Genomic DNA, 12,013 nt, shown 5'->3' on the forward strand with positions numbered 1-12,013 from the left:
AGGCCATAAAGGGATTTCTTAAGTCGACAAACAAGGCTGGAGTCTGTTTGTATGAAGCCAATGGGTTGTTCCATATAGATTTCTTCCTGCAAGTCCCCATGCAAGAAGGCAGATTTAACATCCATCTGATGGACTTCCCATTTTAAAGAGGCAGCAAGGGAAAGAACAAGGCGGATAGAGTTCATTTTGGCAACAGGGGAGAAGGTTTCAGTGTAGTCAATGCCTTCAACCTGTGAAAAGCCCTTAGCAACGAGACGAGCTTTATGTTTATCAACTTTCCCATCTGGTCCATACTTGGTTCTGTAAGCCCATTTACATCTAACAAGTTTGCGTCCCTTTGGTAGAGGAACAAGATCCCATGTATCATTTGTCATTAATGAATGATATTCTTCATTCATAGCTGCTTCCCAATGTGGATGGCCTGAAGCTTCTGCAAAAGTGTCAGGATCATGATTTACTGGAGCTTGAGCCAGTAAAGAAGAGGCTCTTTCAAACTGAGAACGTGTACGTCGCTGATCTGTAGGATCACCGGCAAGATCACCTGCTGCATCCCGAGTAGCACGGACCCATCTTGGAAGTTGAGGATCCTGAGAAGGTGGGGGAGGATTATCATCCTCGCTTTCATCATCTGAAGAAGAAAGGTTTTCAAAAGTAGAAGAGATAGGAAGAGGTGGCACATCCGCCGGACTAGGCTCGCAGGCCGATTTATTTTCATCAAATTTTACATCTCTTCTAATGATAACATTTTTGGACTTAAATGGAATAAGTCTATAACCGTTTACATCTTCAGAATATCCAACAAAAGTACATTTCTCACTCTTAGGTTCTAAAGCTTTATGCTTTTCATCTGGAATATGGGCCCATGCTTCACTTCCAAACACACGAAAGTGACTTACATCTGGTTTAATGGAACTCCAAGCTTCTTCTGGAGTGATATTCTCTAGAACCTTAGTAGGAGTGCGATTGATTATATAATTTGCACAATTAATTGCTTCGGCCCAAAAACTAAGACTGAGACCTTTAGATTGCAGCATACAATTAGCCATTTCCTTTAAGGTGCGATTTTTCCTTCACCTGAGTGAGTTATCTGATAGACAGATAGAAGGTTGCAGGATAAGGTTGGAACACATAATACATCATTAAACTGACCATTGTCTAGATGAACAGTTCCAGTCCCTACAACATTAAGAGATCTATCATCACCAATATATATATTTTTGGTGTTACAATCATTTAAAGAAGAAAACATGGCTTGGTTTTTGGCCATGTGACAAGAGGCTCCAGAATCAATGAGCCACTCATGAGAATGAGAAGAAGAAGAAGATACATTTAATGCATAACCAGACTGAGATGATTGACAATGAGATGCAGAAAGTGCCATTCCGGAAGTTGAAGTTGAAGTAGGCTCCACATGGATGTTATGTTTCTTCATTGCGGCTTCCAAGGCTTCCATCTTCTTAAAGCATTTAGATTCTAAGTGGCCATCTCGATTACAAAAGTTACAATGTCTATCAGTCTTCTTCCATTTGTTTTTATTGGTCTTATCATTTTGCTGAAATGATCTTTCATGTTGAGGCTGAGATGGTTTAGGACCATTCTTTTGCGGATATGACTTCTTAGGATTCTTTGAATTTGGTTGTTGCTGGGCGGCTAACGCTTTCGTGGAAGAGTTTCCAAGATTAAGAAGACCAAGGTGTAAGAGTTTTTCTTGTTCTCTTATTAAGGAATCACAAAAGGAGTCAAAGGAAGGGGCCTTGTAGTCTTGTCCTTGACAAATGAAAGCTTTCCTTGTAGAATGGAAAGTGGAAACAAATACAGAGTAGGCTGGTCCCAACTTAGTAAGGATGGAATAAATAAGGTTACCATCTTCTTTCTTAACTTTAACACCTTCCAAGAGATATCTAAGGGTCTTGAATTTGGACAAGAAATCTTCAATGCAAGAAAAATTATTAGGATCCAAAGTAAGCAGCTCATTTTCAAGTTGATGGGCTCTAATTTCATTTTTAATCCCAAAAACTTTAGCAAGTTTTTCTAATGCTTCATGAGGAGTCTCAAGTCCTGCAATGTGGAATCTAAGATCAGGAGAAATAGACATCCCTATCAAACCACGTGCTTGATCTTGTCTATTTTCCCATTTTGCCGCCTTGTCTTCATCTTTTGGTTTCTTCTCTTGGTTTGTGGCTATTCTGAAGAGACCTTTACTTCTAAGTAAATCTTCCATGTATTCTACCCATTGGAAGTAGTTAGTGCTGTCAAGAATGACTTGGCATGGACTTTCCATTTTAAAAAAAACTGAAGCTGAAGATGCTGAAAGTAAGTGTTCCAACGGATAGATCTCGAAAAAATAGGCGGTTTTAAAAAAAACGGCTCTGAAAAAGGCTTTCGGATGAAGAAGTTATGGCTTTTTGAAAAAAAAAATTGTTGACGTTGCCGGCAAAGTGCACGAATGTGCGGGAATGAAAAAATCCGCCCCAAAAAATGGAGACTTGAACCCAAGACCTCTACTCTCTTAAAATAGCTTTGAACCAATTGATCTATACAAAAAATTTGAGAGAGAGAGAGAGAGAGAGAGAGGGAGGGGGGGGGCCTTGGTTTGCGTGCTTGCCTTGAGAAAGCTCTTTTTCCCTACAAAACACAAAACACAAAACCCAACACGAATATGCAAAGAAAAACGAACCTTGCGGCTCGAAGTTAGCTTTAGCCAAAAAACTAGAAATTTTTAAAAAAAATCTCAAAGTTAGCTTTAGCCGAAAAACTAAATATTTTTCTCAATGTTTCTGATTTTCCGAGATCACACTAAGGTGCAGGGAAAAGAGCATACGCATGAGAAAAATCCTTCCTTTCTGTTTCTGATTTGCCCAGATCGCACAGAGTCGCAGGGCAAAGAGCATACGCAGAAATGAAAGGTATAGATCCGGTTAAAAAAAAGGCTAAATAAACTGAGACCGAAATAAGCAGAGAGAAAATAACAGTAAACTGCAAAAGAAACACTGTATACCTCCCGATCTGAAAAATGACGCAGCTAGGGCTACCGGAAACCTTTTCGCGTGAAACGAAAGGGGTTCCTCACTGGAACAGATGCTCCGAACGCAACAGAGCAGTCCTCTCGGCCCGAAAGCAGTCAGAAACAGCAGATCTAGGAAACGACAGCCGCATGCAGTTCTACCGGCTTCAGATTTGGATCACCAACGGACGCGGCCCTCAAATAGCTCTGATACCATGTAGGAATTTACAGGGTAAGTTCCACAGAAAGAATACCAAAAGGACACCGCTCACAACCAGATCTCAAATCAATACACCAGTATTTTTGACGTGGTTAAAACCCTCAGAGTGCAAGGAGGGAAACAGTCCACGGCCTGTCCCAACGTGGGTACTACAGGCAATTTATTAATCAAAGAATGAAAATTTACATAAGCTTCTCTCATGCACGGATTACCCGAACAATGACCCTCCATGCGCTTTAAATAGAACTCATGGACCAATCGGGTGTCAAGCCACGGATCAAGTGTCGGTAATACCGAGGTGAGAGTGAACCGTCGGATCACTACATATCGTGACCGTCGGATTGTAAGTTACAAAATGTACAACGGTAAAGAAACACACTTTACCTAACTCTAACCTAACTCTATACTAGACCAAGTTGAACTTAACTATATCCTATGTGTCGGAATATCCTAACAATTTGCTCACTTGTATTTTTTGAGAGCTTGGAGAAGAGAGGAGAAGAGAGGAGAAAGAGAGGAGAGACTTGAGGAGAGCTTGGAGGAGTGAAGAAGGAGGAGGAGCTTGGAGATGTAAAAAAAAGCTTCCATCTACAAGAGCTAAAGAGGTAAGTGCAAACTCCAAACTCCCTCATTTTTTTGTAATTGATTTTTGTATTTTTCTTCTCCCTCTCCTACTCTTTCCCATTCTTTCTTCTTGCTCATTTAAGTTTAGGTTGTCCACCACCTATATTCATATTCCAAGATGGTGTTCTTTTGGCTTCTATGTATCATTCCACTTTTCGTTTTAATGATGGAAAAGGGGAGTATGAATAGAAGGGAAGAAGAACAAGAGGATAGTGGTCCCCATTTGAGTGACCCAATGTATGATGAGGAGGATGGGTTTGAAGAGAAAGGGGATGAACCTGAAGGGAACATTGAAACACTAGAGAGGAAAGCTGCATTGACACCCTTGTGGAACTATGTGACCAAACTTGAAGGGGGAAAAGGTGGTGGAAGCTACAAAATTTTGTGCCCTCATGGTTGTCATGGAGAAAAACCATTTAGTGGTTCATATACCCGCGTGACGAGGCATCTTTGTGGGATGATGGACAGTGATGATAAAAAGGGTGTTGTGGTGATACAAATTTGCCCAAACATTTCAGTTGAACAAAGAAGAAAATACATCCAAATAGAGGAGGTTGCACAACAAAAAAGAAAGAAACAAAATACTCAGTGTGAATCAAGTGCAACCTCTAGATTTGGTAGCTCATCTCCTCATGGTACTTCTGCAAGCTCTAGAGGTAAAAGAACAATACGGAATTTCCTGAATGTTGCTAGGAGGGATGATGTGGATGGAAAGATAGTCCGATTTCTTTGTGCTTGCGATGTACCATTCAAGGTGCTTCACTCTATCTATTGGCATGAAATGGTAAAGGCCGTCAATGAAGCCCCAAAAGGATACAAGCCCCCAACTATGAGAAAGCTAGAACAATGTTATTAGAAAGAGAAAAAGCAAAGGTTCAAAGAGCTTTGACACGTTTTACAAATGAGTAGGTGGATTGTGGGGTATCCATTGTATCAGATGGGTGGACAAATATTAGAAACCAACATTTGATCAATGTTCTTGGTGTTTCTGTTAGTGGTGCAGTATTTATTACATGTCATGACTCCTCCTCCATCAATGCAAGTTCCCAAAACATTGCAGATCTCCTGTTGCAATCAATCAGAGATGTTGGTCCGAATAATGTGGTTCAAGTGATCACAGATAATGCAACAAATTGTAAGGCAGTAGGAAAAGTTATTGAGCGTACTCATCCACACATCTTTTGGTCTCGGTGCTTGGTGCACACATTGAACCTTTTGAATCATGATATTGTGAAGCATAAAGAATGTGGGTGGATTAATGAGCTTTACACGAGACGGAAGCAACTCATTAAATTTATCATAGGGCATACAAGGGTAAACTACTTCTATGGCACTTACTCCAAGTTGTAGTTGCTTAAAATTGCAAAAACAAGATTTGCACGTTATTACCTCACCTTTAAGCGGCTAGTGAAGGTGAGATAAGCATTAACTAATATGGTGACCTCTGAATCATGGGAGGAAATTAACACTGATAGAGATGGTGCTAATGTAGCCAAGGACACTATTCTTGACAAGTTATTTTGGTCACAAGTTAAATATGTTTTACAAATCACCAAACCAATTTATTACATAATCAAGTTTGCAGATTCAAATCGGCCAATAATTGGGGAGGTGTATGAGCAAATGGATAACATGTTGAGACAAATTAAAGACATTGTTGAGCCTAGAGATATCACCTTGTACAATTATATTCGTGTAGAGGTGGAAAATCGATGGGAAATGCTAAATGTTCCATTGCATGCATTAGCATATGTTTTGACACCTAAATACTATCATCTATCATGGTTTTCAACACCTGCGCCTAGGGGGGAGGAGGAGAAAACCACACCCAGATCCAAAGGTTCTAGAAAAATATATGATTGCATTGGATAAATTAGTCCCTGATGAGGAGGAGGTTGCCATGGTACAAAAACAGTTGAGCAACTATACGCTTAGCACTGGTCCATTTGGAAGCATGCATGCAATTAGAGATCGAGAGAGTTTTTCTTCTCAAGTGATGGAACATGCATGTAGGTGCTACTCCACTTCTACAGACTTTGGCATTGCAGGTGCTATCACAGGTGGTAAACACTTCTTCTGCAAAGAGGTGTTGGAGCTCTTATTCTTTCATCCACAGTGTTAAAAGGAACAGGTTGAGTTTAGACCGGGCAGAGAGCTTGGTTTATGTTCATTACAACTTGTGATTGTTGTCCCATTACTGTGATGATGCAAAGACTAATAAAGACCTTAAGGTTTGGGATAGGAATCTAGAGGAGCCTAATTTGGAGGATGGAGTGTTGCGATTAGAGAAATTAGAGGATGCTCTTATCTAGGTATGTCCATTTTGGTATGAATTTCAAAATTCAGTCAATAAGTGGTATGTCCATTGAATTCAAATGTGTCAATTTTGCTTATAAAGCATTTCTCTAATTCTTGTTTTTAATTTTTTTGTTAACTAGTGGTTTTTTTTTGTATGAATTTTTTGAGCGATTCCAAGATGATGATGATCGAGTTGAGATGCCACCCCCATATGGTCCCTTGGTTCTTAGGTTCCATGGTTCAACACCAACAGCAGGGGCTTCGTCTTCATCAGTTTCAATGCCGCAACTTCCATGAGCACCATCTTCTTCATTGCCACCACATGGAGGACCCTACTCTTCGTGGTGGAAGGAGGAGAGATTAGTATATATATTCACAATTTACTACTTTTGTCATACATTAATCATTAGACTTGTAGGCTTGCTGTGAATTTGAACCTTTTTGTCTTGGTGGTGGCCAAGTGGCCTATTTTGTAAACATTATTATTTGAATTTTGGACATGACTAATGTTGACAGTTGCTCACTTGCTAGATAATAGGCTTTATGTTTTATGTTTTATAATATGCTTAAAAATTTGATGTATGTTTGCAATTGCTAGAATATAGATGGTTGATGCTCGAATAATTAATCATTGATGTACAATGGAATCATGGATGCCATATTTATCTTGATTTATGTAAAAAATATGTATGTTTTCATGTCTTCTACAACTAATTTGGTATTTGGGATGTTTGTTTTGGATATAAATGCAATATATATATAGTAGGCGCTTCTGAGACGCTTCGCTTCCTAGATTTTTAGAAAATGAAGCTTCCACGTCCCTGCTTCCAAAAAACGTCCCCGTTTCGTGCAACGTTGCTCATAACCATGTGGAAAGACAGGTGCACCTTGATGCGGGCTAGACTAGCCCATACACCAATGATCATCCTTACAAAACCAGACTCCCATAAAACCATGATTCCACATATAAGCTCACCTAAGGCCCTCCAAGCCTATCTAGGACAAAAGGAAACATAGATGAACTCAAAGGGGCGGGACATGGTCTGACCAAAACAACAAGACTCAACATGACACAAGGTATACCTTATATAGGGACTCACATGGTTGTTCATGGCTTTTGACTTGTGACCTTGGGCTTACAATGGTGTGAAAAAATGCTACAATATAGGTACCCCTACTAAAAAATGTGGTAACATGATGATTTGAAGGGAGCAAATAAAATTCGTGCATCAAAAAACACCAATTCTTCCAAGAACATGTTGCTAAATCCCACAAGTCCTACCAAAAGAAGATTCCCTTTCTACTCAGATGACAAGCCTAGAAGTGAGGCATCTCTATAATACAACACCCATACATCCTCCAACTCCAGAAAGGACATCTAGTGAAATCCCATCTTGCTCTATTGTCCTTCATGTTTCAACGAATCAAACAAGCAACCCATCATCATCCAAGTCATCCAAATACTCTTGAGAATTAACAAGTCGAGAACCTAGAACAGGTGGGGGATGAAGAAATAATATTGCACATGTCCAAAAAACCCCAAACCTTTCTCACATGCTACCTTGAAGCTAACCAATGACATAATCGCACCTACCAAGGGCCAAACACTTCCAAATAATGAACCACCCATTTTGCTACAAGAATACAATGGTGTGAAGAAATGGTACAATATAGGCTAAGTCACCGGGTTCGGCGAACCTGAAGCTTCAGGTTCGAAATTCGCCGAACCCGTAAAAAAAATCTGAGGTTCGTTCAGGTTCGGCGAATTTGAATTCTTTGAATTCTTATTCAATATTTGAATTCTTATTCAATATCAGTGTTGGAAAAATTTACCCAAAATACTGAAAGAACTGAGACGCGAATTGGTAAGAAATAAAGATATCATGATGGCGCGCCCTCCCCAAGTATTTGGCCAGTCTTATTCAACGTCACTATCGGTAAACAAATAGTTGCAGAGATGAGATGTGATATGGTAAGAAAGAAATATCGTGATGGCGATGTGATATGGTAAGAAAGAAATATCGTGATGGCGCGGACCCCCAAGAATTGACTGCAGCGCGGAGAATGATGGTGCGTAAGGATAGCATCGATATCAACCAAGACATCGTCGGTCCCTGTTTTAAATAAATATATGTATGTGGAAAATACTGAAAGCAAGATAAGATTCATTTGTATTGACTGAGAAAATGGGAAAGTGTCGGACAATGGGTCCGCTCTGTTTTATTTACCGAATAAAGTAGCGGTGACGGTTGTGCGTCGTCCGGCAAGATAAGATTCATTCGTATTGACGGAGAAAATGGGAAACAGTCGCACAATGGGTCCGCTCTGTAAGTAGCGGTGACGATTGTGCGTAGTCCGGCTGTTAGCTTTTTGTTGTATATATATACGGCTGTTAGCTTTTTGATATATATTGATAATATATTTTTTTTTCTAGATTTTTTAAAATTTATTTCTCTTTTAATTTTGTATGTTTACTAATAAGAATTTATGTTCATGTGTTTATGGATCGATTTTGAATTTTCTATTATTTTGTCATATATAGATATATAAATATAAATATATATATATTGAAAAATATGTATAGTCGAACCTAATGCCGAACCTCATTCGAACCTGATCGAAAAATTCGAATTCGAATCGAACTTAATCATTGTCGAACTCGAACTCGAACTCGAACCGTGTGACATTGAATATAGGTACTCCTACTAAAAAGGGGTAACAAGATGATTTGAAGGGAGCAAATAAAATTCATGCATCAAAGAACACCAATTCTTTAAAGAACATGCTGCTAAATCCCACAAGTCCTACCAAAAGAAGATGCCCTTCCTACTCAGATGACAAGCCTAGAAGTGAGCATCTCTGTAATACAACACCCTTACATCGTCCAACACCAAAAAGGGCACCCTGCGAAATCCCATCCTGATCTATTGTCCTTGGTGTTCCATTGAATCAAACAAACAACCCATAGTTATCCTAGTCATCCAAATACTCTTGAGAATCAACAAGCCGAGAACCTAGAACAAGTGGGGGGTGAAGAAATAATGCTGCATGTGTCCAAAAACCCCAAACCTTTCTCACATGCTACATTGAAGTTAACCAATGAATAATAGCACCTACCAAGGGCCAAACACTTCCACATAATGAACCACCCATTTCACTACAAGAATACTCCCCTAGGTAGCCACATCACTTAAACCAAGCCCAGCCTCAACCTTAGGCATGATACAAATAACACAAGGGACTAACGTAAGACCTCCCTCTCTACCCTACTTCAACCATGTAGATAGGAACCCACGATCTGCTCCAACCACCGAAACTAAGCCCGGCTGTGATTGTTTATTCCCTTATCAGTTTATCATTTTTCATGACTTTTTTCAATTTCTTCTTTATAATTGATTTTATAATAGAATGAATCCACAGATTATTGAAAGATCTCATAATATTGTTACACATCTGTCTAGTACCATTGGGTTTTTATTCTAGGAAAAGACTTCAAGCCAACTGGCAGCATAACAATTTGGTCAAGGATTCTAAATATTTGGAATACTTGTTTTATTTTAGTAATCAATTCTTTTGCATAGTGTCAAAAACTTCAGTTACATTTGTGTAAATCTAATTTTCCCTTAAGAATTTTGGTACACAGTTTTCTTCTTTCCAAATGCAAGAATACAGTTCTATCAACTTTTGTAACTCGTAATACCTCTGCTCCAAGCCAGAAATATATCAGACAACATGGGGCTCCTCAATCTGTCCCACAAATCTTAAAGGTTAGAATGCTTTTCTTCAAGCAAATGCAAGCTTTCTGAAAGCTATGATTTCCAATTTTCCTCTTCTTAGATGCCACTGACAATCTCTTATACTTCCTTTGCTGAACTACTACAACGACAACTAAATTTCCAAAGAACATGGAAAAAGAAGGCACTATCAAAAAATTAAAAAATTCAGGTTTTGAAAGTTACTTTTGCATCTTCAGATCCAGTCGTGTCTACCACATATTGAAACTTGAAAGTGATTCCTTTCCAAGTCCAAATTATACACATATATAATGAAACAGGGTCTCAATAAGTCATATATTGCATGACTCTTAATGCAGACCACTGAACTAACCTGGATATGCTTAATTTAACTAATTTTACCTTAAAGCCGGTTGATAAATTACAAACCTAAATGATACTCTTAACTATTGTTACCCTTCAAACCAGGATTAACTTATCTATAGTTATGAGTCATGACCTAGGTTCACAAAGATACATTTGCAATAAAGTACGAACAGATCCCAGTGTGGTGCTCTGGCTTTGAGATCAACTTATGCTAAGTTATTTCCATAAAAAATTTCCCTTCCAATAGAGGTGCTGATGACAATACTAAGTCTGCATCTGATGATAAAAGCAACGGAAAAATACGATAAAATAATCTATAATCCAAACACATGCTTATGGTTCTGTTAGACATCTGTTATTTCCATTTCCTTTCTCCTTTTAACTAAACCTTTTATGTTGTATGTCAAAGAAGTTTTATATGATGCATGCAAAGTGGCTGCTATAATGACTTACATGTCCAGAGAAGACTATGTCCACACCAAATCCATACAAAAGTTCTTCCATTTCTTGCCTCATGCACTCAAATTCCTGATAATGTGAAGAATAGCTATTATACCAGGGAGAGTGCCATGCTGCAACTAGCCATGGTGTAACTTCACGATCTACATTCGCCAGATCTTGCTTCAGCCAAGCATATTGCATGCCTAAATAACAGCAGCAAATAAACTAATGGATTATTTTAAAAGTATAGTTTTTCTCATGGTTCCACACATTCATCACCAATACAAAGTTTCAAAACCCCCTAACGTAATTTTTTCCACCGTGCATGCTGCTATCTTGATTACTACACAATGCTAGCATTATAAGACACGTGTCCTTCAAGGCAAATATGAATCTTACACGCACCAAGTTTTGCATGAAATGTGTTATTTTACAGCTTAGAGGCAAATGTCTACCAGTTTTGTTGTAGTCCACATATGCTCCCAGCATGATAAAATGTATTCCACTGGCATTAAAAGAGTAGTAGAAACTACTGTTTGAGCTACATTCTTGAGATGGGACTGCAAACCGAGCCTTGTAAGAAGCAAATGTTTCCCCTTCTGCTTGAGGCTCTATTTCATGATTTCCTTCTATCACCATCATAGGCACTCTTGAGGTCAAGGGCTCCATAAATCTGAGCAAGATAGAAAAATTGGTTAATCTAGAAAACACAAGTGCATGACTCGTAGCTGTACGAAAATTTATGTCAAACTGACCCCTCGTCATGAATCCAGATGGAAGGAAAGTACAATCTAATTGATGTCATCAATCATTATTTAACATTTGAAAGGTCCAAATAGTCAGTCTAAAATAAAGCATCATATATCTCAAGAATATTCAGGGATGCTGGGAGCAAAATATTCCAGCAAAACTAAATAGAGCGGCTTGTGAATTGGTTAATGTAGAGACGAAGCATAAGTATTCATTCTTGAGGTGAATATATTTCATTCTGATACATAGAAAGATCATTCTGAAATAATACCAAGAAGAGTTGCTAGGCATATATTGTGATTGTTCAGGTATTAGCGTTGTGGCAAGAAAGAACAGGAATTGACGATGATAAATCATATAAAGATGTTGCTGAGGTACAAAATACCAAATATAGAAAGACATTTGGGGATCAATTCAGATTTCTTCTATCATGAGAAAGTACTAAGTGCAAGAGAAGATCACCTCATGAGCAGACCAGTAAGGTAACGGCTCACTTGAATCAGACAAAACACTAATCATTCCTTGCAGAATCAAGTTCATGCTCATATGCATGGATGTTGCAAAGTCAACCATTTT

The 12,013-nt window shown here is 38.7% G+C and overlaps 1 protein-coding gene across 1 annotated transcript in view; it reads right to left on the bottom strand.

The window, feature by feature from the left end:
* Nucleotides 1–12,013, bottom strand: part of LOC149227039 (purple acid phosphatase 23-like) — an 82,252-nt gene that overhangs the window by 15,634 nt on the left and 54,605 nt on the right. The window contains exons 4-5 of the mRNA XM_089377679.1: nt 11,143–11,360; nt 10,700–10,890 (exon numbers count right to left, since the gene is read on the bottom strand). Of these exons, the coding sequence (XP_089233805.1) occupies nt 10,700–10,890; nt 11,143–11,360 (409 nt within the window). The remainder of the gene's footprint in view (nt 1–10,699; nt 10,891–11,142; nt 11,361–12,013) is intronic.

Source organism: Pinus tabuliformis, chromosome J (genome assembly GCF_031772625.1).
Source record: "Pinus tabuliformis cultivar Carrire ecotype Pingquan chromosome J, CPIR1, whole genome shotgun sequence".
Lineage (NCBI taxonomy): Eukaryota > Viridiplantae > Streptophyta > Pinopsida > Pinales > Pinaceae > Pinus > Pinus tabuliformis.